Here is a 26,412-nt window from a genome sequence, read left to right as displayed (position 1 = left end):
TCGTGCAGAATTTTGAGGCCTGTGAATAGGCCGAGGCCTGCCAAGGGCAGAAACACTGTGCCATCGGTTACAGATATCTCCGGGCCACACAACTCAAGTGTTTTTTTGTTTTTAAGGTGATTTAGGTGATGTATTATTGAAGCACTCTGGGGCCACAAGTGTCTTGTTAAGGGCCACCAAATCCCCAAAGCCATCTCTGCCTATGACGGTGGTTAAAACAGTTATTACAGCGTGTACAAGTACTGCTATCCATGGTAAAAAGTTACAAACTCATAAATTGTTAGCAAGCTACTTTAAGCCATAAACAGTTACGCATTTGCTAAATGAATCACAAGCCAACTCTGGATTTTGTTTTATGAGACGGCATCGTGAGTGAGCGGATGAACCTGTACGTAAACTGTAGAGCAGGTACTAAGACTGACTTACAGAAGTAGCATACAGAACTGAAAGTCGCAAGTAAAGCAGCAATACATTTACTGGAATTGCAGTACTGTGGTAGAAAATGATGGTGTCATTTACGGTCAAGAAAAAAAGAAAATAGTTTAAAGGCCAGATATAGCAGTCTAACACAAGCAAGTCATTACACAAGCATGGTTGCTGATGTACAACTTCTCAGGCACCTCGAGTATGTCAACTGAGACTGAAAGAAATAACACGCATCTCTCTCAGCCTCTGTTTCACTGACCTGACATCAGGCTTAATTAAAAATCATATGGAATCAAACTAATTACAAATGCCAGACTGCTTTTGTTACGGGAACAAAAAAAAAAGAAGGGAACAACAGCTTTTTCAGCAGTAGTAATGAGCCATAAAAAATGCAAAACATCAGGGACGGCAGCTCTGGAAAGAGAAAGCAGATGCTTGTGGACGAGGTAAGCCAGTGAAACCGTACCTTGCTGTGCTTGGATGGTTGGCAGCACATTCTCCAGCACTGCTAAAGATTTTCTATGGTAATCGGCTTGTGCTTCCAATAACTGGGAGAATACATTGAGAGGGAGACATTCTAAGTCACAGTCATACGGCAGAGTAAAAGACAATGAAAGGAACAGAAGTAAAAACAACCTTAAACAGAAAAGATATGTGAAACCATAAAGAGTACACAAGTCGCTGGTCTCTCAGTGAATCACACGTACATGTTCCAAGACATATATCACTTCAACCACGTGACATTTACAGTTGTGTTGCAATTAGAATCAGTCATCCATTTTAAGCAAAATGCATTGTATGGTTTTGTTCACACCTGATTAACTAATTTATCCCAGATATAGGGCACATCATGTCAGCCACAGAGACACAGGCCATTACTGTACATAAAACCTTCTACCTTATGGTGTCACAAAAATGTGTGTCTGCATACATGTCACGCAGACACAGACAGACGCAGACGCAGACGCAAACACAGACGCAGACACTCACCATGACGTAATAGCGGGCATAATCCCCTTCTTTTGAAAAGAAGTTGTACATGTCTGCAGCCAGCTGGTCCTGAGCAGAGGGAGAAGGAACATTTGGCAGTTGGGACTGGGCAGTATTCTTCAATACATGCGGACACATATTAACCCTTTTTTCCTCCTCATCGTTTCAACTTCCAATACTCTGCAACAGTATTATGTATATACAGTGTGTGTGAGTGTGAATACTTTGCTTCATGCATTAATTAAGAGCATATAAGATAATAAATAATAAATAAGAGTCTCCGCATTCTTCACTGACAGATTGTCTATGATGCAAAGTAACATACTAAAGAAAACCAAGCGATACACTCCAACAACGCTTATGGAGAAAAATTAGGACAGATTGAAAGCACTGCAGCAATATTGTTAAGAATTCATAACGCGTAACTGAATGGAAACTTAATGGTTTCGTTTACACCACTCGCAATACCTAATCAACACAAAAATCAATATGACACTTTATAGCCGGTATTTTCTGAAGCAATACTTCCGCCAATGACACGGCAAGGCAAAGCGGCTGCACGTGGAAGGTCATTAATGTTTCATAACCCAGCTCACTTCACCGCAGAACAGAGTGAACAGAAAGTGCTATGGAGGGGAAATTAGAGCTCTCCACATCCTGAGTGCAGGAGCAGAGCAGACACAAGCGGCCCTGCGGAAAGGCCTGGTCTGATGACCTTCACAGATACACCTGAGCCAGGACACTGCAGACTGACGGCATTCCTGAGGCCTGAATTCTTATCTGGAGCAACAGTAATGAACCATATTATTCTTGTTTGTTTTTGTTTTTTTGAGCAATTCACGATTCACAGTAGAAGTCATTATTTTGAGTGAATAAATGATCTCATACTTGGTAAATGTTAATGTATTAAGCATACGGAAATAATTTATACCCCCATTAGTCTTTTTGCAGTGCCACAGGTGGACATAACTAAAAACATTGACTAAGACCCTCCATACACATTCCATAATAATAAAAGCAAAGTAGTAAAGCACTGTGTTCCATGACTCCGGTATTTCTGAATACGTTTCCCAGTCTTTATTCAAGTCTGAACACACTACTAGTAGTGCTACCAGTGCATAAGATCCGGGGGATAGTCTACTACTGTTTTTGTTACCTGTTTTCTGTCAAAAAACTTGGATCACACTTCCCCAACAGTTTTTTAATACTGCTTTTGGTTCCTTCTTCAGTGTGTTTTAAATAGGTTTTGCCAGCAGAGTGTAATACGCTGCCCCAAAGAAAACCTCACACACCTTATTACTGTAGTATGACTTTCTGCCCTCTATATATGGTACACACACTCAGTAAGCACATTTAGGTATTTATTGGACTTATCTGACTTACTGTCTTCTGCTGCTGTAGCCTATCCACTTAAGACGTTTGACACGTTGTGTGTTCAGAGATGCTCTTCTGCATACCACTGTTGTAATGTGTGTTTATTTCAGTTACTGTCACCTTCCTGTCAGCTTTGACCAGTCTGGCCCTTCTCCTCTGACCTCCCTCATTAACAAGGCAGAACTGCTGGTCACTGGATGTTTTTTTTCCGCACGATTCTTTGCAAACTCCAGAGACTGTTGTGTGTGAAAATCCCAGGAGATCAGCAGTTTAGATGATTGGCTGATTAAATATTTGCATTAACAAGCTAATAAAGTGCTCAGTCAGAGTATGAGGATAAATCAATGGCCATACCTTGCAGAGCTCCACTTTGTTCTTAGCTTCATCCACCTCCTCTTTGAGAGAGTCCACCTTGGCTGTCAGTGCTTGAGTGTTTGTTCCTGAGATTACTGACTTGGTTGCCTGAAAGCATCTGGAAAAACAAGCAATCCTCAATAAGACAGCGCAGGGGCAATTAACCTGGGACTGGAGCAAAGTAGCGGAGCGTAAAATCCTTCAAAGCAAAGTATCCTTCGCTGCCATTTCTACAGAAACGCAGGCCTTACCGAGCTTTAGCGGAGTCATAATCCAGCACCAGCCGGGCCAGCTGCTTTCGCTGCTTCAGGATGTTGGGAATATCAACCTGGGATTGGAAGATGGATGTTATGAGTGTACCCTGGCAACACTTTAACCAGCTCTCAGTTTTCAAACAAAGGCAATCAACAGGCATAAATATGAAATGCACTTCACTTAAAAAGTTTCACAAAAAGGTTTCACTGGTGCTCCAAAAATCCATGTGGTCATCAATGCAAATAACAGCATGCATTTATAGAAAAACCTAACAGTGACACAAACCATAGCTACAGCAAAGCAGAGGTGTCACCTATACTGCATGACAGACCAGTGCTGTTGCAGAAGACAGCGAGAGGAAGCATGTTGTCCATATAGGCACTCCCTGCTTACCTCTGCCAGCTGGTTAAGGGGGTCCAGGACGTCCTTTTCGATCTGTACCTCGTGCAGCATCAGCTCAGAGGCCAGGTGGTTCTCTGCCTCCCCACACACCTCCATCATCTTACTGAAAGACACGCGTAACATTTACACATTTAAACATTTTCTGTATTTCAATGTCTTGGAAGTGTCGTCTTGTTTTAAGAAAGCATACTTTCATGGCCCATATCGATTGATATTCTTTAACCGAAAGTGTATTCACATGGTGAAGTTAAGAAAATCACTTTAAAAATAGAACTAGAAAACTTGGCTATGGGAAAATGTTCAAGAAAACTGACCTTATGTTACTTATTTTAAGAACATGTGCAGAGAAAATTGGCCCACATAGCTATATTTCTCAGTAAAATTACTGTCGAGAAACTGATTACCCTGACAGTCACTAATAAGCTTTTTTGCTAAATTAGTATTTTTTTCTCAAGAACACATTATTATTGTGGTTCATCAAACTGTGCAGGGAATAATAGCAGAAACTACAAATTAGTACTATCCACTTAAAGAACATGTTCTTCTTTTAAAATATAACGGATGTGTATATTTTAGCACTGCATTTCTCAAGGTGAAAGCGGATTTAATCACCACATTATTCTTAGTAGTCAGTAGTCTCCGCTGGCCAAAACCAAGTAATGACTATACACAGGTTGTTTAGACAGCTGCACTTTCATTCCAACAATATTCATAATGAAGCCATTGCTAATTGCTCAATGTGCATGACATATATCTTATCTACCCATTTCTTACCACCCAGCCAGAAATCATTAATTGCCTAAAATTATTTTCAGAACCAGTCTCAGGTGTAGACTGTTTAGGAGCACTTTGGTAGCTGCCCTTTTTCTACAACATTCATATAGTTATTGTCATTACCGCAGCCAAACCAGTGATTTCTATGAACACAGCCCTAATGCATCCCCCTAAGGGAAGGCTGCTGATTAGTGTAAAAGAGAGATTACCAAAGATAATTATGAAGGAGGCAAACAACTTGACTTTTTCACTGGTAACACGGCGAATAGTTTTCATTTTATGGAGAACAAAAAAGGTAAGTGCTTGCAACTTCATTAATGACTAAAGTTGCCATTCTTTCAAATTCATAATCCCAATTTTTGACCAGTGATTGGGACCAGATATTTTATTTTAATGACTTTGGCTTAGCATTTTAAACCTTAAACTGCCATGAATGCTTAACTTCTCCATGGTATTTGGGAGATTACAGGTGAACAGAAGCCATAAATTGTGACAACTGATTAGAGTTTTGTTCCAGCTGTTTGTGGGCTTGTGATGGTTTTTGTACCATCCACCACGATCAAGCAACTATGCATTTAATTTCGAGCAACATCCTTTTTTTGTTTTCTGTTGGGTCTGGAGTCTGAGTTTCACTTCTCCCAGACTGAACATGTAGCCGCCGTCTGTCTCTTACACATTCCCAGCAGGGCCTTTTAGCGATCAATACGCCTGCTCTCAGCAAGGATAGTGCTCCCTGGCCACTTCAGCACATATCTACAAAGGTCTCCATTACAGTGCCTTTAAGTACCAGAGATTAGCCATGTTTTCGCTGGCCATTGCATAAATTAGCCAGCAATAGCTTTTGTTTCCTGCAGTAGGCTGTGAACTACAATGTCATGTGTGTAAAAACAAGTTTGGTTCCACTGGGGCACCAGAACAACAACTGCTTGTTTTGCCAACTTGGGTCAGTTTGCTTTGGAAACACCGCTTCCCCTCAGGTACAGGTAAGCCACTCTAAAATCAGGGCTGCTGAACACACCGTTTACATAAAATCTTTTTTTAGAAAAGTAGGAGGCAGTTGCAAACTCCTGAGTTGTTATTTTCCCCCAGGAGCTAAGTCCCTAACCTGCACAGATTATGTAGACGGGGTTGTTTTGTGGGGAAGAATCAATTTCTGATTCAATGACCAGGAAAGCGAAACTGAGCTCACCCAATCAAAGACTCTTCTCCCAGCTGGGTTCCTCCATCTTGCATGGTCTGCGATAGAGCCGTGAGGGGGAGTTTCTTCTGTGAAGGGGAAAGTTAGCAGTGTCAGGAACAGCGTCCTAGGAGAAATGCCTCCATGGCGACAGCAGTGCGGGGTGAGTAGGGGGGGGGGGGGGGGGGGGCACCAGGGTGACTTACGTGTCTCTTCTCTGCATCGGTGCCGAGGTGGCCCTGCAGACAGGTGATGAGCTTCTTGTGCGTGTTGTGAGAGACCGCCCGCACCATCTCCATACGCCGCTCGATCTGACCCAGGCACAGACACAGCATCAACACAGCGCTCATCCCGCACACAGTTCAGCCAATGCTCACTGCTCAAATTGAATCTAAACTCAGAAACGTCAGCCGTCATTCAGAACTTCTCGATTTTTATTTAGTGAGAAAACTGTAAAGAAGCCTACGACTTAAATATAAACATATGATCACTGTCCATCTAAAGACCAATCTAGAGGATCAGACAGAACTTCTGTTCTAAGTCTACAGTACTACAGTACAGTAGAACGCACAGATGCCAGAACTCTTCTGTTAAAATTCCTGGCCCCTGTCTGTGCTTTGATATGGGAAGCAGCAGAGCTATTCCACCATAGGACACAGGGCTTCAGACTGGGGCCCCTGAGCTCTGCGAGCAGTAAAGTTAATCTGCGAGTGATAACGGCCCCTCCAGAGGAGCTGGGCTAAAGACCTTAAAGCCTATGAGTCATCTGTACCAATTAGCCTCAGACGCTTCCAACTGTTTATACTGAGGTTCAGTCCGGCTGCAGTCTTTAGATACAGAAGTCATCCAGGATAGAAAACAGACACTGAAATGGACTGAAATGTACACTCCTATTAGAATTCAATATCTCTAGCTTTAGGCTCCCAGTCTGAGATAAATAGGTTCGCTGGTCAAAGCATTATTTCTGTCAAGTACTTGTAATTTTTCAGTGTCAACTAAACAATGCAAGATTCATTCAACTTTTTGTCCATTTTGTACAGGCAGAGAATAACTGAGACTAAGTACCTTGCTAAAGGATATCATGGCAGTATCACACTCAGGATTCAAACCTGAAACAACCTTAATTTCCAATCTGTTCTAAAATGACTGCCTCCAAGTTAAAATAGAGCTGCACTTATAATTTTCTGGACAATTTTCAGGATTATTAAATTACAGCCTTGAGAACACTAAACAGTGAGAACATTTTATGCAAGCAAACATATTTATGACCTCCTAATCGCTACATAATTACACAAGACTTGCATTTCACTCAGCGGTTAATAGTACTTGTGTTATCACCCTGAAACAAGGGCCTTCCTGTTTTGACTTGACCGTGCAGCACAAGAAAAACTATTTTCTTTGGAAGGAGAAAAGAAAGTGACTGAGCAAACGCAGACTGAAGGAAACGCGCCAGCGATGAACAATCTGAGCCGTGAACGGGGGATCAGAAAAAACCGCGCACAATGGCGAATCCTGCTCTGCCAGCGGCCTGAAGGTCAGGCATTCCACAGGCTGGAAGGAGAGATAACCGCCCCCGCCCCCGCCAGGACCTCCCGGGCTGGAGCGAGACAGCTGGGTCAGCACTCTCCCCCGGGGAGGCTCCGGCCGGGCCGCTGAGGACCCGTACCTGGCACAGTGCGCCACGGAGGGCCATCCTGTGCACGTGACCGCTCTCCGTCTGCCTGAGGACCACTTCCCCTTTCCATTACAGGCAGAGCGGAGGCTGTAAACAGGGAGCCGGCTCTGGGAAACGGCCTGAGGAAAACGACGCAGGGCGGATGGGGAAGCTCTTTCTCTGAACGGGACCAAGCATCCTGCATTACTTTAAGGGCTACATTTACTGAAGCAAAGAGGCAAAGACATGTACAGGGTCAGTTGTTCCTGGAAATGAGCACCAATCCCTGGAGACATTTCCACTGGGGGCATTTCTGAAATATGACTGGCAGTCCCAAGGATCAATAACTTCAATATTAAGTGAGGGACATCAATGTCATGCCAGGTTAGGGAGGGTAAAAGCTTGCTTGACTCAGGCTTTTTTTTTTTTTTTTTTACTGCTGTGAAAATGGCAATGAAGGGCATCTAAAAGCTGATGACGCAGCATGAAAGGGGGGGCAGGGCCTTGAGGAATGAGAACTGAGGCCAGGAGTCAAATGCTCTGCATATCTGCAGTGCCTACAGGGCCAGGCTGTGACGCTCCTGTGGGACAGCTGTGAGTGGGACTGCAGGACACTGCTGAGATCCACACTTTCCAGCAGTCTCTATTCACACTGCACACTCTAACCCTCCTCCCCTAGCCCAAACCCTCCTCCCCTAAGCCTAACCCTAACCCTCATCCCCTAAGCCTAACCCTAACCCTCCTGCCCTAACCCTAGCCCAAACCCTCCTCCCCTAAACCTAACCCTAACCCAAACCCTCCTGCCCTAACCCTAGCCCAAACCCTCCTCCCCTAACCCTCCTGCCCTAACCCTAGCCCTAACCCTCCACCCCTAACCCTAACTGTCCTCCCCTAAGCCTAACCCTAACCCTCCCCACCTAACCCTAGCCCTAACCCTCCACCCCTAACCATAGTCCAAACTCTCCTCCCCTAAACCTCCCCTAACCCTACAGGGCTAGGCTGTGACGCTCCTGTGGGACTGCAGGACACTGAGATTCACCCTTTACAAAGCAGTCTCTACTCACACTGCACACTCTAACCCTCCTCCCCTAACCCAAACCCTCCTGCCCTAACCCTAGCCCAAACCCTCCTCCCCTAAACCTAACCCTAACCCTCCTGCCCTAACCCTAGCCCAAACCCTCCTCCCCTAAACCTAACCCTAACCCTCCTCCCCTAGAAAGGGTTGTTTGCTTTTATACGCTATGTATACATGCTACTTTTTATGTTGGAAATGCATTGCATGACAACCAGACATTTAGGAGGCCATTTTCAGAATTAGGTCAATCTCACATCATTAAAGTGGAGTGAGAGGATGGGATAATGGAGATCAAAAGCACTGCATACACAGCAATGTAAACTGGTTTAAGTGATTCTTATAGAGTCGTATTCCTCCAGCTCAGTACAAATGTGTTAATTATTATAATACACTCAAAACCATATCAGTACTTTGCTAATCTGACCGGAATGCAAACTCATCGTTTCATTCCCATGCATTAACACTGCATGAGTGCAGAGTAATCTACTATGGCCTTATGAAATAATCATTTGAAAAAAAAACAATACTGCTTATATATGAACAGATCTGCGTTTAGCTAACAAGCCAATACAGCAATCTCAAAAGTTGGTTTTATATGAGGCTAAAGTTCGTCTTGTGTTTGTTGCATTTAGGTTCCCGAAAAAGACTTATTAAAATTCAAAACCATTTTTCAGAAAAACATGGAAACATGCTTTCTCGGACTCAGGCAGATCACCAAAAATGCTAAATCTCAAATATCTAATATAAGAGCTTTGGGCCGATAAAACAGAATCATATAGGGTTATCTGCTAATGATTAATAACAAGAAAGCAGAATGTTACCTGTAAAAGGTCATCACTAAGAACTTCTGTCTTCTCAGCTCTGTAAAAAAAGGACAATAAATATATGATAGATTGTACAAACATCTTCAAGCAAGTTCCAGAAAAGGGACACTTTCACTTTTTTTTCTGGTGAACTGTGTCACACAGGCTTTCATGGGCCAATATGAAGAAAAAGTACTGTTAACCATTTCAATTGTTTTTCATGGCAAAGTTAAACTAAAGGTCTACTGAAAATGTATTTAATTTAAACGTATTTTGAGGGTAGATTCAAATAGAAGGTTCAGTGCTTTTTAAGCACAAAAACAGAACACACATTTTATATATAATATATATAAAATGTGTGTTTTGTGTATATATATATATATATATATATATATATATATATATATATATATATATAGGAGTAAGAACACAATCAATTTGTTATTTTCCAATGTATCCATATCTTTCTTAATTGACCATATCTAAACAGAAAATAGTTTAAACAGGGTTTAAACATTCTTAGCGATATCCAGTCCACATCCGTACAAGCCATGTTTTGCAGGTTTATTGCTGGTAAACCTGTGAAATATGTCAGAATGTGAAATATAGTTAGTGTTTGTTTGTTCTGTGAGGAGTGGCCAGCAGAACTCTGAAATGCGGGAGGTAACTCAACAAGACAAAGTGCAGCACTTATGCCAATAAAACTGAACCTTGGCACCACTTCTGACAACACTCAGGTGACACCTCAATACCTGAGCCTGTGTGGAGGATTACAGAGCATTCAGCTTCAAATCCACTTCTGACACTAAGAGCAAGAAAGAGCACTTTTCAGGGACAGAAATGACTTTAGTCAATGCCCATATTAGTGCATTTTCTAGTGCGCCTATGATGGTGCTCATATTACAATGCGGAATCTACTCAAGCTAGGCAGCAAGTGAGGAACACAATCTCAGCAAAAAATGATGAAGGCACAAATAATTCCCTTTCCCCAAATACAAATATCAAAAGCAGCACACGCAAAAACAATTCCGTGGGCGGTCAGTCTTGGGATTCATCATCAGTCGCAAGACACCTTCTCGAGAGCAGGCAAGGCACGCCAAGCAGCTGTCTGGAAAAGGTGCCATTTAAATACACTTTCCCAGACTGTTTCTGTGCACACAAATCAGGCACACGGTGTCTGCACATCCACAGTGCTGCTGGGATATTAATAGCAGACTAATGGGAGGCTAAGGGTCAGACAGACTGCATTCGAGAAAAAAGGGAAAGCCATAACCTGACACCACAGGCTAGCTTTCTGAACACAGAGATACACAAACGCAGAGATACACAAACACACAGATACACACGCACACAGATACACACACGCACACAGTTACACACACGCACACAGTTACACACACGCACACAGTTACACACACGCACACAGATACACACACGCACACAGATACACACACGCACACAGATACACACACGCACACAGATACACACACGCACACAGATACACACACGCACACAGATACACAGGCACACACAGATACACACGCACACACAGATACACACGCACACACAGATACACACGCACACACAGTGGGGCTTTAGTGAAGGCTCAGTAGGAAAAGAATGACCATGGAGCCAGCCTCCCAGCTCATACCTCAGTCATGACTCATAGAATAATGCTATCTGACACACTCGGTTGTAGTGCTCTTATCAGAGCTAGGAGTGTTCCACACAATACTGCTATCAAAGTACAAGCCAGTTAATGCCTGCAATATAATCCATTTTTAGGCCCGAAAGCAGAGACAACTTAGATAAAAGATGCAGTCATTTAGAGATGGTTAAAATAGGGAAGTAATTTATAAATCGGTTAACCTAAAAATGACAACATGCAACATAAGACAAATTACTGAAATGAAAGACGGAAGTACAAGGCACGCACAAGGCTACTTGAAGTAAAACTTAAGTCATTTGCAAATAGTCTGATAAAGAAAGTCCCATCTGGAAAAACACAAGGCATGCATTACTGTAAATGTTTTTTTTTCCAACTCATTTGAATCACACAATAGATATGTACCGTTACAGTAAAATGTATATTACATCAATGTAATGTTTCAAGGCTGAGTTGCGCTGCTGTTGGTACTACCTTCGCTGGGCTCTTGGCTTGTTTGTAGGGGCTTATCTTTATTTTGATTGAGCGTACTGCTGACTACTGCTGTTGTAGCTCTCACAAAGCTTGCTGTGGAGTTGTAAGTAAGTGTCTCCCGGTTACATAATTCAAAATGAAACTCTTCAGATTGCAGGGCAGGAAACTAACCCTTTATGTCCATTAGGCAAAGTGGCAGGGCATCCCAAAAAGGTGTCAAAGTCTACCAAACATAGAAGACTATACCAGCAGGATTACAGAGGGTACACTACAAGGTGCAAACCACTTATAAGCCTGAAGAAAGGCTAAAACCCCTTAAAAAAACAAACCAAGAGTTCTGCAGTCTTGTGGACAGATGATACAAAGATTAACATGTACCAGAGTGATGAAAAGAAGATGGTGGAGAAATGTCCATGATACAAAGCACCCACCTCTTCTGTGAAACATGGTGGAGTGGGTGTTATGGTTCATCGGATATGGATGAAATTGCCCTCAAATTAAAGCTGACAGTCCGCACTTCAACCATTGTATCATTTCAAACTTACAAATACATACAAAACCACAATAACAAAAAACATTGTCACTGTCCAATAAGTTATGGTGCTCACACATCAGTAAAACGAAATAGTATTTATTTGCTCTCAACTGACCAATCAGAGTTCTGTTGGTGAGTTTAGTTTTGAAGGTATTACAATGAAAAAAATGTACATAATTGCAAAGACCACACATTGCGTTTGGCTGGAGTGCTTCTACAACACAGGACCAAGCAACAGGACACCGTAATGGAAGAACGATGAAACAATTTGAACGATGGAAGTTCTCTCCCGAAGTTATCAACTGTACTGAGTAAGGGAAAAGCAGTCTGTGCTAAACATTCCAATGATGTTTCTGCATAAAAACAATCCATGATTCAATCTCTTCCACCAAATCATGCACATAAACCAGATGCTAAAGGTGTGAAATGGGTTTCCCCCATCACTCTCCATCAGACTTGGCTTGACCCCACACTATTGAAAAGACAAAAGAAATCACATTTTGCCGTTCAACTTTCCCCCACATTGCCGTTTTGCCAAAACCATGATTTGTTATGGAAGATGAATTTATAACTAGGCAGGAAATCCAGGACTCAACAGCTGCCTGTCTCCATACTGCGAGCAGACGGAGTCATTCCCGAAGCAAATCTGTAACAAACCGTAATAATTAGCAGTAATCACTCTTCTTGCCAATGGCTGACAATTTCTACAATTAATATTGCTGCAGACAAATATGTACTGTGCACGGTACAGATTTTCAATCAGTCTAGTTGGTAGCTAGGCCAACAGAGCAAATTATGTGGCCATTTTTTCCCATAACAATTGCTTCCATAAACTGTTGAGTTCCTTTGATGATAAAACCTGAGCATGACAGTGTTCACAGTGAGACCTTTTCCTTCGCTTTTGTGCAGCCGGCTTGCTGCTTGCGTCTGTACGCCAGATGTCTGCTCCCCTCCTGAAGCTCCTCGCATCCGTTTACAGAAATGAAACTCCCGCTCCTGCAGTCACCGTCAAACAGCCTCTGCCCCAAACTCCCAACACTGTCTATACACTATACACCAACCTTTACAATGTGACGGGCCTGGTCCATGGATCTTAATGTTGTATTGACATTTAAAGGTACAATAGGTTAAGAGTTTTGTGTTAAAACATTGTTAAAAGACCATTGTAGTAAATCCCTTCCTATCATTGAAAAAGGCTCACCGACATGTTGACTGTGTTTATGATCCTTAAATTTCAAAATATGCAGTTGACGGGCTGGCACTCTGTACCAAAACATTGTATAGCTGTACAACAATTCAAGCTCATTGGTTGAAAATAGTTTCTAATTGCCACAGCCAATGGCGTTTCAACATCAGCGCATTCACAGAGAAGGGGGAGGGATAAACAGTGTTGTGGTTTGAGCGTGTTTGTTGCTGCAAATCCTCTCTCGACCGTTAGAAGTCCAAAATTACCTATTGTACCTTTTCAGGAGACCACTAGGTTTAGATATTTCGGCTTTTGCTGCAACAGACCACACAATGATCGATGCCATACATGACATTTTCTCCCCTCACTTTGAATTCTAGTCACTTTTTTACAGAAATGATGAATAAATGCAATTAGTTGGCACATTAGCTAGCGTTCCGCACACGGCGTCACACTGCAAGTCGGCCTCTCGTCCAAAGCCCGCGCCCGCCTGTTAACCAACAAGACGCACTTCCTGCTCTCCGCATGCCTCTGTGTTTGTTATGGTAACAGCAGGAGAGAGCAGCGGAAGGAGGGTCCTGTCAGCGTGCGACACATGTTTGTCATCCGTGTGGGAGAGTCGAGAGGAGAGGGGAGGAGGGAAACGCCTGACCCGTAACCCAATTCGTCAGAACGGCTAAACGCTATAACATCCTCCCTGCCCAGAGGTCACAGTGAAGAAGGCGTTTACATGAAGCTGTGAGACTTTGCCCTCCCCGCCGCTCTGTCGTCATTCATGAGCACGCTTCAGTAAAAGAGGAATGCGTGGGGCCAATGGGGCACATCCAGACATTTTACCAACTTCCTGGAAACGACTCGTACACAATATGGATGCAATTCATTGACTACAGAAACTAGAAGATCAGAATGAAGGGACCTGTCGTTCTTGGTATTTATATGGATGTAATAAACTGGCACTTTTTTTGATAAAAGCTGCACAATGACTAAATTGTGCAATGCAGTGTTACATTAAAGACCATGCACAACATTTAACTGCAGTTGCTTCAGGCAGAGTGTAGGCATTCATTAACTGGATTTTCGGCCATCCAGTTTTTATTTTTATTTTTTTAAGAGACAAAAATAAATTCTGGAAACTAGGGACGAACATGCCTGATTAACCATTTGGCTCCAACCCATTCTCGCTCCACCACCCTGTCAAGTACCAACTGGATTCATCAGTACTTACATGTAGCACAAATCAAAACAGGAGGAGTTAGAGTGTAGTGTGAACTGGGATGCAACAGCCCTGCTTCCGGCCACTGGCTGCGGTAAAGTGTTTGAGTATTAGCTCTTGGGGCTGGGGGGGGGGGGGTTGCTGAGGGCAACGTACTACAGGCTGGCACAACACGTACTACAGGCTGGCACAACACAACTTTCACTTTCAGCAGCAGGACATTTAAACAGTAAAAAGCTTTGTTATGAAAAGTATTGTGTAAAAATACAGCTGCTGAAAGCGCTGATGGAATAATCAGCCTGATTATCAAATCTGGCACTACTGCTCGCCATACTAGAAACAGTTCAGTTCTCAAAACTGCCTTCTGGCAGCCATTGCTTTCCCCCACTCCCCCTCCTGTACCTCTGCATTGCTCAACTGGCCTGCCAAGTTACCCACAAAACGCAGTCCCTCTCCTTCCAAAAAATGTTCTGTTCACTGTAGTAACCTCGTGACAGTGGCCTGCAGCTGCTTCCAATTAAAGAGAGGGGGGGGGGGGGGGATGGCAGATACAGACAGAATTCCTGGGGAACTGCTGGAGGATAACCCGTATGAAACTGCTGAGGACCGATGGAGACTTGTAGCGAAGTCCTTCCACACATCTCAGTGACATAGTCCACAAAGTGTGAGTGGCACTACTCATTTATATTTACACTTAAGGTCCACTCCAAACAAACAGACTCTTGTATCTATGGTACCAGAAACTATTCTGTTTAGCTGTTGTCATACAAGCAGAACTGGTTTGCTCAGCGCACGGTCCAAAGGAGGCTTGCAGCTCAGCTCACGGGAGACGAGGTCTCAGCTTTCTTGACTAATGAACTGAGAGATAACCTTCAGGGATGCTGCATCCTCTCGCTCTGTTTGTGGAGGCAGACAGCGATATGACTGGTGGAGACCACAGCTTGCTTATGGATGGACAGCACCGCCCGGAATATACTTCCAGTTCGCAAATGTAAGCACATAAAAAACTCAAAGATGAATTAATCCACAACTGAGCCGTCATTAACAAAACAATAATGTAACTTCAGCCATTGACAAAGATATTCTGTTTTCAGTACTTTTCAGACTCATTATTCACCAGTATGGGATTACTGGGTCTCTGCAGTAATGCAGCAATGTGTGTTCAGCAGTTGAGGCATTGTGTCACTCTCCAGCAGAATGCGAGAGAACACAGCGAGGCTGGAACGTGCTGACACAGCGGACCCTGACACAGCTGTGGGCCTTTATCTGCTAATACTGCGAACAGCGCTGCTTCCTGTCCACTCCAGTGTGGAATCCCCTCTGCTGTACATAAATAATCAACAACTACTCACATGTAATAAACATACGCCAATTATGTAATACATTTCCCTTACTTTCTCCCTAATTTCTCAATAGCTACATGAACTGTTGCACAAACTGGCCACAGCCCTTTCTCTCCACATGCTCTGGTTTCTGAGAATCCCCAGACAGAGACTTTATAGAAAGTTCTAGCAATCCACATCTGTGCTCAAAGGAATTCCCCCATTGAACCAATTACATATCAATACTATAAAGTTTCTCTCAATCAATTGTACATTAAAATCATAAAATGAAGTCTGACGGGCCATATTAATATTCAGCAACTGCCATAAAAAAAAAATTTAAAAAAAATACCCAGTGTGACCATCCTGCACTTAAATGTTCTTTTGAGCCTCTCGTTTACGATTGAGAGCATATGCAATTTACAATTCCAGGAAAGCAGGCTTTAAAGATGCATCAAGAGCTCAAGGCGTTGTGATTACGCTGGCACTGGCGTGAGACGCCTTTGAAGTCTGCGCTCTGCCGTTCGGGCCCGCATTAGTATGTTTCCGCTCTGACGTTACGACTGAATATACACACGTGTGATCGCAGCGGTTCCCTGGCACCAGCAGCAACGTCAGCTGCACAGAAGACAGTCAGTTTAGGACAGAACAGACTGAGCCCGCTGTATTGCTAGGACGGGCCCTGGGGGCCCTGACGGGCGGGAAGGGGGGGGGGGGGCTGCCGAGGGGCTCCGAATCCAGCCCCTTGATGTTAGACAGCCTGGAGAGTCAGCTGCAGAAAGAGCATGCCGGAAATGAAGAAAAGGCTTTTTCTTCTGAGGGTGCTCATCATCAAATCCCACCCCCCATCTTTCACTGCCGCTGCTTGTCCAGACCTAGACTCCCTTAGATGGCGGAAAGATGGCTGATTTATGGACAGGGGCTCCTCTGTAACAGGGGAATGAAAGAACTGACACTCATCCACACGGATTTAAGAAGAGCACACTGTGTGCTAACATCTCAGCATAAAGTGAATGCCCAGTACAGGCCCTGGTCTCCCTGAATTTATCATCAGGTTATATATGCTACTCAGGCAGGTCTTTGGATGCTTTGTCAACCCTTTACCTTCTTATATACAGTCTGGAAGACATCAATTGAGGGTCTAGGAAAATCTGTATTATGACATTTCAGGCATTTCAGCACAAAATGTGTCTTTTTTTTCCTCCATCAGATTGTAATACGGCTTCATAATAAAGATTTTTGCAGGCAACGTCAGTCAATACGTATGGCGCACACACCGCACCACGGCTTTGTTTGAACGCATACAAATTCCTATCAAAACACACAAGAAAGCCCACGAGGATCGTCAAAGGCCAATCCTGTTTATTTGAAATAACAGTGCATTTTCATACAATATAAGCCATGCCCTTTCACTTGACCCACCCAAACAAATGGCGATGACAAGCTTTTGATGAAAAACAATGGGTGACAAACGTGCGCTTAAACGAGTGGTGGAGAGATTACCCAGCGGCCGCAGCACTCAATGGGCGGATCGCAGTGTCCATGGAAACCTTGTATCAGAGAGCCTGTACACTGCACGAGGAGGCTGTTATTGGAAAAGCAGAGCTGGTGCCGACGTCTCCGAGCAGCCATTAAGAGACAGAGGAGCAGAAAAGGGGCACGGTTCTGTACTCTGGCAGCTACAGCGCTACACTGTTAAGGGAGCACCAAGGAAGGGTCTTTCAAGACTAAGGCAATAACCCCATTCCCGGAGTTAGAGAGGGACAGCTCCTCATACTTTGGAAGCACTTTCTGCAGAAAGATTATTACCATACAACAGAAGGTTATTCAGTACATACACAGTAACTCATAAGACTGAAATTCAGAAGGACACTTTTAATGCAGTTAAAGCAAGTTAAAGAAACTTTTTTTACAGCAAGTACAGTGGAAGGCAAAGTTAGGTATTTGATGTGAGCAAGGATCCACGATCACAGTATATTGATTTTATATACTGTAATATCAAAGTGGGGTGATGTGCTTGCGCAAAAGTCTTAAGACACTTTTCAACTTCTAGTAAACAGTGATAATACATACAATACCTAAGAAATTTTGAGTGTGACATTGAATAAAAAAAATGTATGTATTACGCCTAATGTAATAACCTATTTTTTCAGTTTCTTAATTTAATTAGCTATTTATTTTTATTATAATTTTCTTTTCTTCTTTTTTTTTATAACTGAACTGCAACTTAATGAATGTATAACTTATCGGCACAATCAAAACTCTCACACACATTCAGCTAAATTTAACAGCGGACATGGTTATACCTTTTGATCCTGAGCCACTGTAAAAAGGCATGCAGCAAACATATCAAAACTCAAAATGTGAGCGCTGAGTGTGTCAGCAGGCTTCGGTTCCTGTGAGGAAATTAGCCACCTGATTTTTTTACATGTAGGCAATTCTAATCCAACCAATTCACTACCTTTCCAGGTTTTCGGTGTTTTCAAAGACAGAAAAGCCATCCAGCCCTCCCAAAAGGGATTTCAATGGGGTCTGCAGCCATTTTCCCTAAAGCCGACTGTAGATCCTTGCTCAAGATGATGATTTCTCAGTACTAAGTGGAATCACATTCCAGCTGCAACCTCAGCTTTTTAAATTAACTAGATTTGCATTGTAAAATGTGGACTATGACTTCTCAGAACAGAGACAGGATATAAGTATGTGAAAAGGGAGGCATTCTGAGTTTCACATAGTTTATATTATGTTTTCACATCTAGTTAAAGCATGCATGGAAAAAGTCCCTAAGGCATGGACCAAGAATGTAGGCTATAGATAGATCAAATATGTATAGATATGGCAAGACTTGAATGCCATTCAAAATTTGCACAAGAATATCTAGTCTGTAAAAGTCTAGTGCTGTAAAAATCACAAAATGTTTACACAGGGTAGTGTCTGTCGCAGTCTCCATAAAGCTGTCCATGGTCTTCATCTTGCAGACAAATAAACCTAGGTTTACACAAACATAGGTATGTAACAAATGTGAAGACATAGTCCAGTGTTTCCAGAAGGATTTTGGAAAACTGTGGTGGGTTTAAGGGCCTGCCCCGCCCTTGGAGAAAATGTTGCTAATTCTTACTTAAATGCATCACTCAGGTGCACTTTTAATCCAATCCATTCATAAATCCATGTAGTTGTATCACCTTTTAGATAGTTGAGCCTACCCTCGAGCCATCAAAGAAATGAATCACACAAAGTGACTTGTTCGTGCCAGACGTGGTAGTTTGAGCATCTCAGGAAATGCTGATCACCTGGGATTTTCATGCACAACAGTCTCAAGAGTCTATAGAGAATGGTGCAAAACACAAACCCCCTCCAGTGAGGGGCAGTTCTGTGGGTGAAAAGGCCTTGTTAATGAGAGAGGTCAGAGAAGAATGGCCACAATGACAGGAAGGTGACAGTAGCCTAACTCAAATAACCACACGTTACAACAGTGGTGTGCAGAAGAGGATCTCAGCATGTTGAACATTCAAGTGGATGGGTTACAGCAACAGAAAACCAATAATCCATGTAATGACTATTCTGAAAATCAACTGCATTAGCTTTATCTGAGCCACTATCATGAGGATTTTCCTCACAAGAATAAATTATGTTCACATCACAACACTCAACCCATTTAAATATTTTAGACGGTGATGCACAAAAGCGCAACAGCACCTACACAATGTTACCAAAAACAAAAAAAGTTGCCTATAACTGTTAAGCTGACAGGGCTACAGAGGGAACAATTTATCTGGCACTTCTATATTCAACTCTGCAATTCAAAGTGTACTACTGAAAACTGTAAAGATGACAGGCCATGTTTCTGTGCACTGTCAAGACAGCGGACATTGTTACTGTATCTGGACACAGAGCACAGCTCCTTCGCTGAGCACCTGTTGCTGTACATTGGAGAATTTAAGTCTCGTTTCACCTTCCTTTACACTGCCATTGTTTGCCCGCTATTGTTACCCCCATTTTGTCATATAGCCAACCGTGTCATTTACACACTCAAGAGACTGACAACTTGCTTTAGATTAGCTTGCTTTTAAAATATCAGAAAAAGCAAAAGAAATGGTCAACACGCCATCTTTGGGAGTATCTCAAAGCTGACAAACTTTCTATACAGGGGATTTTGCCGAATTTCAAATGGCACAAAATGCTCTAGGCCAGCCATAATTCTTAATGTCTTGCAAGCTACCAGTTACAACAGACTAATCATCTCAGCCATACAATAACCAGGACACTTTTCAAAACGGCTACAAAGGCTAATGACTGCAGGTAACAGGGCAGCAGTTTTGTATTATATATATATTTTTAAGCACACACAACGGACATGTAGGCTAATGGACGAGGTCTCTCAAGCCAGGAGCACTAGAGGACAGATGGAACATCCATTCACAGATGATTTATACTTTTGAAATGAAGCCTTCCGTTGTGTGAATTTCCAGCTTCCACATATGTAAGCAACCTTTATGCTCAGTGGCCTCTTTATAAGGTCCACCTACCTAGTACCCCCTTCTGCCAGCAGAACAGCCTGAATTCATTCCAGAAGGCATTTGGAGAGGTGCAGGAAACATTCCTTAGGAATTTTGGTCCATGCTGACTCGACAGCATCACACAATTCCTGCACATTTTTCAGCCACACATTCACATTGCGAATCTCATTCAACCTCATCAAAAAATGGCTCTATTGGATTGAAATCTGGGGACTGTACAGGCCACTGGGGAAAACACGGTGATGCTCTTGGATTCAGCTTGAGATGTTGTGTGCCTTATGATATGGCACTGTAGGAAGTATCCATTAGAAAAATGGTCGATTCGGCGATACACACGGTCAGCAACAATGTTTACCGTAGGTATGCTGCGGCATTCAACTGCAGCTCAATTGGTATTAAAGGGCCAAATGTGAGCCAAGAAATAAGTTACACTGGCACCAGCACCATTGAGACGAGGCAGGATGAATCCATGGATTCATGCTGCTTATGCCAAATTCTGCCTGTACAACAGCATGTGTAGCAGAATTTGAGATACATCGGCGCAGGTGATGTTTTTACAATCTTAAATTGTCCATTTTGGGTGATCACGTGTCAGCTGGAGCCTCATCCTCCCATTACCTGACATGAGCAGAACCAGGTATGGTTTTTTGCTGCTGTAGCACATCCACTTCAACATTTGACTTGTGCATTCAGGGATGCCCTTCTGCACACCAACCTTGTAAACAGCAGTTATTTGAGCAATTATGGCCACCCTGTTAGCTTGAACAAGCCTGTCCATTGTTCTCTTGCCTCTTTCATGAATATGTTGCTTTTGTCCACAGAACTACTGCTCACTGGAGGTTTTTTTGGTTTATTGCACCATTCTCTGCAAACTTTAGAGACTGAAGCGCATGAACTTCCCAGGAGGGCAGCCCTCTCTCAGAACCACCATGTCTGGCACCAATAATCATACTAGAGTCAAAGTCACTTCGATCACACGTCTTGCTCATTATTAATGTTTGGTGGAGCAAGAACTAAAGCTCTTCCTGATGCCTGCAAGCTTTATTGAGTTGCAGCCACATGAATCCCTGTTTGGAAGAGCAGGCCGTTTGTGTTCACAGCCACATGTACCTAATAATGTGACCACTCAGTATCCTTGCTGTCAGCAGAATTACCATTTTCATAAAAATGGTCGAGTAAAAAGCTGATGTCTGCTATATGAAATGCGTCACAGCCACCAAAGCATTCCACAACTGTACGATAGTTTTAGAAAGAGAGCCATGATAGAATACAATGTCACTTAATTTTTCTCCAACTGCTATTCTGGATACCATCAATGACCAGCGTATAAATAATTGCAGGGACTAAGATTTTGCACGGCCCTGTCCTAAACTATGTGCCTATCAGGCATGTGCCATGTATCATGAATCTCCTGGGTGACAAACGGCACAAAGCATTCCCACGGGTTTTCAACTTTTGAACTGAGGAAGACAAATGCCATCTGGACTCAACAGTATTCAGCCGTTTCTAAAAGCTCTGAACAGATGTAACCACTCATTTCTTGGGGTATTTTTCTGTCTAAAGAAATAATGGCCTTGCTGACAGAAGTGGCAGTGGCTTCATATTTGCCAAGAGTCAAGCACATCAAATCGTTCCTTGCTTGTACTGTACAAAACAACATTTGGATTTTTTTTTTTTAAGTAACAAATGGGCTTATTTAGCAACGTGACCTTGAGATCCTTCATAGTGCATCTTAGTTTCTGATAAAGAAGTTATGAGGGGAAGACACTGTTCCTTTAAGAGTCATTGTGGTGAATCTCACGGTCACCAATACCATTCATTTCAGTTATTTCTGCCATGGCTTGCATTGCTTCTTATTGTAATCAGAATCCAATACTTCCTTTGAGTGCAATATTAAATCTAATTAAACTGGCCAATTGCTTCTTATACCCAAAGACATTTGTGGCACCCCAGGAATAGTCACCTTGTGACATTGTAACTCTGTTGCTATGACAGCATAAGTATGGCCTCCATTAGAGTTGGCAAGTACCCATTTGTCATAATTAAAAATCCCATCCAGCATTTTTTGCTGTAGGAGTGTGTTGCCTGAAAAGTCTCCCATTTTCCAAACATTTGTCATCATCTCTTGTCAAATGAAAGTTCTGAAATCAAACAATAAAACAATTATCACCTCATCCTAACAGTTTCGGTGTGGACCCCACACCTACAATTCACAATTCAAAAGATACCATTGGTAGACAATGACTATGTGGGATCTCTTGCCTTGCAGTACATTGTATCGCTGTGCAAATGAACTTAGGACCAATACTAGTTTGAGTGGTTCAGCATTTCTCAAACACATCGCTGCTAAATATCTATTACTTTTACTGTTACTGTTTTGTTAAAAAACTACTGGAGCTTTCAGAGATTTCCTCTGAGTAGAAGTACAATCACAGGAACCAACTCCAGCCCCTGTCCCGAACCACAGGCCCCAGACAGCCCTGTTCTCTTAACTCAATGCAGTTAGTTCTGCTTTTTACATCAGTGCCTGTAATTTATCGCTACATTCAGGGAATGAGGAGTACTCCAGCAATCCTTCCATGATCCTCTGATCATAGTTAAAGAAACATCTAATGTGTACACCGTTTAAGTAGGATGCAGTTTCTCCTTTTGCTTTTATTTGCCATTTTAATTCCTGGACACCATGTACATAAACTATTACCACATTGAGCCACAGCAAACAGATACCAAAATGTAAAATTAAGATTCAGAACATAAATGAAATGGGTACTGCCCACTTCTCAAAAATTGCTATGTTAGGAGCAGCCTATGGTTTCATTTCCCTTTTCTCTAAAAAGCCCAAAGGCAATTCAAATAATTCCAAGATGAAAATTGGGTTCTAATTCTCATAACATTATTAATCTGTGTTTTACAAGAGTCTTAACTGGCAAATGCTTAGGTTACTTGCTCGGTCGTAGGGAACTGAGCCTAACCATACATACTGATGCATCAGGAAGGTTAAAGATTAAAACAGACACTTTTCTATAATCACATTAATTTGAACGGCATTTGTTTGTGTGCTTCTCTTTTATCTACATGTAAAAATGAATATGAAAAGTTGTTCCTGTTGTACACTGAAGGCACAGAAGATTTGAATGATACATAGGCCTAATGAATGCATGTGATGTTCACAAAACTCAAGAGGAAGTACCACCATATCAACATCCTTTTTACAACACGAGCAAAATTAGTACCAGAGAAGGCAAACCGCATTCGTTTCATGCCATTTTTAACCATTAGGCCGAAAGTAAAAAAATAAAAAAACCTGACACATTCCATAAATCCTTCATTACTACATTTTATTTATTACTACCTTATAGTAATAACCTCAGCCTAGCTATGTACCTTTCAAAATTGAATTCTTTACAAGAGCCATAGCTAGATATTATTTTGCTAGTCATGGAAACATGAAAAGAACCAATACAGGTATGCCGAAACTGAGGCCCTCTCCCCACAAGTTTCAGATCCATGGCCTTTGAGATTCTAATAGGACAGAAATTGTACCAAGCTGGAAAATAGTGTAGAAACCTTCATGTGGCAACAGAGATGGTGTGCAAGACACCATTGACCCAACGTAATACGTTTTTAAAGCCCTGTGAAATTGTGAAAGGCACGTCACCATGTCTATAGCTATCACAGTTATTTACACAATCAAACAAATCGCACATTGGTTTTACATAGGGGAATAGTAAGGTTTTTGTCACATTGGTTTTACATAGGGGAATAGTACGCCATAACGCATGTAAGCCATGTAGCCAGTGTGTGGTCAATATATAATGTTATTGAAGTAACATTGTGATGAATTGCATATATTCTTGTTTTGAATGTGAACTGACACTGTTCTCTGATATTCATTTGTGAACTAATTCAGGGGAGTCTGTGATACTATTCACAAGCTCTGCATTTGTTGCTGCTAAACTGTTCTGCAGCCACAGAGCTACATACGTCCCCTACTTCATGCAGCGAAAATCTTGATTCCTACAAGTCGCATTGGTAGAATGTGTTGTTTTTGACTAGGGTCAAATATGACCCCAAGGATGTCATCACCTAATCATCACAGCATTAATTAAGTCTGAAACCAGAAGAAAAAAACAACGATATGCATTTATTGTGAACACGTTGTCATGTCAAGAAATGGACGGATCAAATATATTACCTAAGATATCAATAAGAGTGTCCCCAGATTGAGGGATCAACTATTAGCAAACTTAACATCTCAGTTCATAGCATTAAGTCCGATATATCCAAAGCATCTAACGTTAGCTAATATTAATTAGAAAGCCAGTTTCCAAAGTGGCAATACGTTTCAAACTAGACTAAGTTGAGTTAATTCAAGTAACATTGGAAGGAAGCCAGCTAGCGAACTCAGGAATAGCTCAAGTTAACGTTAGTTGGTCAAGTTCGTGTTTTGGAAGACGAAATGTGTTTTTAAAACACAATACAGCTAAATTGATTAGACTATGAATCATCCTTCGCTAATTAATTGCTGTTAGTTAAACATCCAGGACACGCGGAGTAAGTTCTCGACCGTAGACGCGTAAGTTAACGTTAACTTAACCATTAAGGCAATTTCCCACGGACCGTAAGTTACAGAAACAGATGTCATATCAGCACTTTAGAATGCTGGCCAACTATGTTTATTAACATTATCGATAACGTTACCATTTATTTGATAACAAAACAAATAACTAAATAAGACGAAATGTCGCAGCAAAAATGCAGACAAAGTAACTTAGCGGAGCCATTCACCTAACGTTAGATAAGACCGCTAGCTAGTCTAGCTAACTTTTTCAGACACCGTTTTGATCGTTAGCAGCAAGTTGACAGAGTTACCTAGCTAGCTAAGCCCTAAGTTAAGCAGAACGTGCTACATTAATTTTCTGAATAACATGCCAGCTAGCTCTAACGGTCACGTTAGTTCAACTAACGTTACAATACTAACTGTTACTTAGGAAAACTCTACTTTAGATTAGACCATTTTAGCTAACGTTAACGGTCATTAGGACAAATCGGTTACAGCTAAGTCGAACTCGCGAAACAAATCCCGGACAGCAAAGACGAAAATGCTTGGTCACTAGCAAACGCCCGAAACAGTATTTCCATGCTAGCTACCTAATCAAACAGCTAGGCTAGCTAACGGTATCGAACTTAAAATAGCTTGCTATCGTTACTGCTTAAAAAAAAAATCAGAGTAGGACTCCGCAAGCAAACTCATATGAAAATGTATACTTGCCTCCCAACAGTTTGGTTGGCGAGTTGTTTCATCCGATTAAATTGTTTCTTCATTTTCACTTCTTATCCTATGTCTCCTTGTTTTTGTAAGTTTTTAAGTGCCTCCAGTGATATCCTTCATTAGACGTGAATCAAACATTTGATCATTGTAGCAAGAATGCTAGCTAGCTAACTAACTAGCGAAACCGTTGGTCGAGGTTCCACAGGTAAAACAAGTTAGCTAAACGTTAGCCAGTAGTAAAGTCTGACCTGCCAGCCATAAAACTTACGACTATTAGCTAAAGCTATCTTAAATTTTGCAACGAGTGATACTCTGACTCTCAAAATGAATCAACCTGGAATAGTGCTACACTTTGTTTTGCTAGCTAGCTAGCTAACTCTCGAAAAGCTGGTTGCCAAGCTAGCTAGCAAACTTGCTATTCCATTTCAGCTCCGCACGGTTTTGCCTCACACCTTTAGCTCTCCAAGCAGAGCTGATAGCTAGCGGTTTAGAGGGGCCAGGAAGTACACGTAGCATCTACTTCCCTGCACTGAAAAGCTGGCATTCGATAGTTTTGTGAAACAGTTGCATTAATGCAGTATTAATGAGAACTGGTGAATATTCAATATAATAATCTGCCAAGTTGGCAGTGATATTGATTATTCTATATTTAGATGGAAGACAACAGCATTGCAATCAAGGCTTTACAATATTTGGCCATAAATACGATGGTAACGTTATTCGCGTTATAGCTAATCTATAGGCCTGTTTGGGATCCATCATAATCGTCACAAGACTCATCTTTTATGCGAAGGATTTATAATCCTTTAGATACATTTTGCGGTTTCAGACTAGTATCAGATATATCTGCAGCTACTAGCTACCTTCCCAGCACAGTGTACCGACTGGTGGCAATATTTTTAGTCTGTGGTGGCAAGTCAGAACTAGTCACCCTTTCAACCCACAA

The 26,412-nt window shown here is 42.1% G+C and overlaps 1 protein-coding gene across 3 annotated transcripts in view; it reads right to left on the bottom strand.

Moving 5' to 3' along the window:
- Positions 1 to 25,992, bottom strand: part of arhgap17a (Rho GTPase activating protein 17a) — a 40,965-nt gene extending 14,973 nt beyond the window's left edge. For 2 of the 3 annotated variants that reach the window (XM_061228606.1, XM_061228614.1), the window contains exons 1-9: positions 25,467 to 25,992; positions 9,303 to 9,342; positions 5,959 to 6,063; positions 5,765 to 5,841; positions 3,793 to 3,904; positions 3,396 to 3,472; positions 3,145 to 3,262; positions 1,417 to 1,485; positions 893 to 974 (exon numbers count right to left, since the gene is read on the bottom strand). In XM_061228606.1, coding sequence (XP_061084590.1) covers positions 893 to 974; positions 1,417 to 1,485; positions 3,145 to 3,262; positions 3,396 to 3,472; positions 3,793 to 3,904; positions 5,765 to 5,841; positions 5,959 to 6,063; positions 9,303 to 9,342; positions 25,467 to 25,519 — 733 coding nt within the window. In that variant the 5' untranslated portion in view covers positions 25,520 to 25,992. The remainder of the gene's footprint in view (positions 1 to 892; positions 975 to 1,416; positions 1,486 to 3,144; positions 3,263 to 3,395; positions 3,473 to 3,792; positions 3,905 to 5,764; positions 5,842 to 5,958; positions 6,064 to 9,302; positions 9,343 to 25,466) is intronic. The other variant, XM_061228623.1, reaches the window with a different exon arrangement.
- Between the last annotated feature and the right edge of the window lie 420 nt (positions 25,993 to 26,412).

This window comes from Conger conger, chromosome 2 (assembly GCF_963514075.1).
Source record: "Conger conger chromosome 2, fConCon1.1, whole genome shotgun sequence".
Taxonomy (NCBI): domain Eukaryota; kingdom Metazoa; phylum Chordata; class Actinopteri; order Anguilliformes; family Congridae; genus Conger; species Conger conger.
This window is presented reverse-complemented; position numbering and strand designations above follow the sequence as displayed.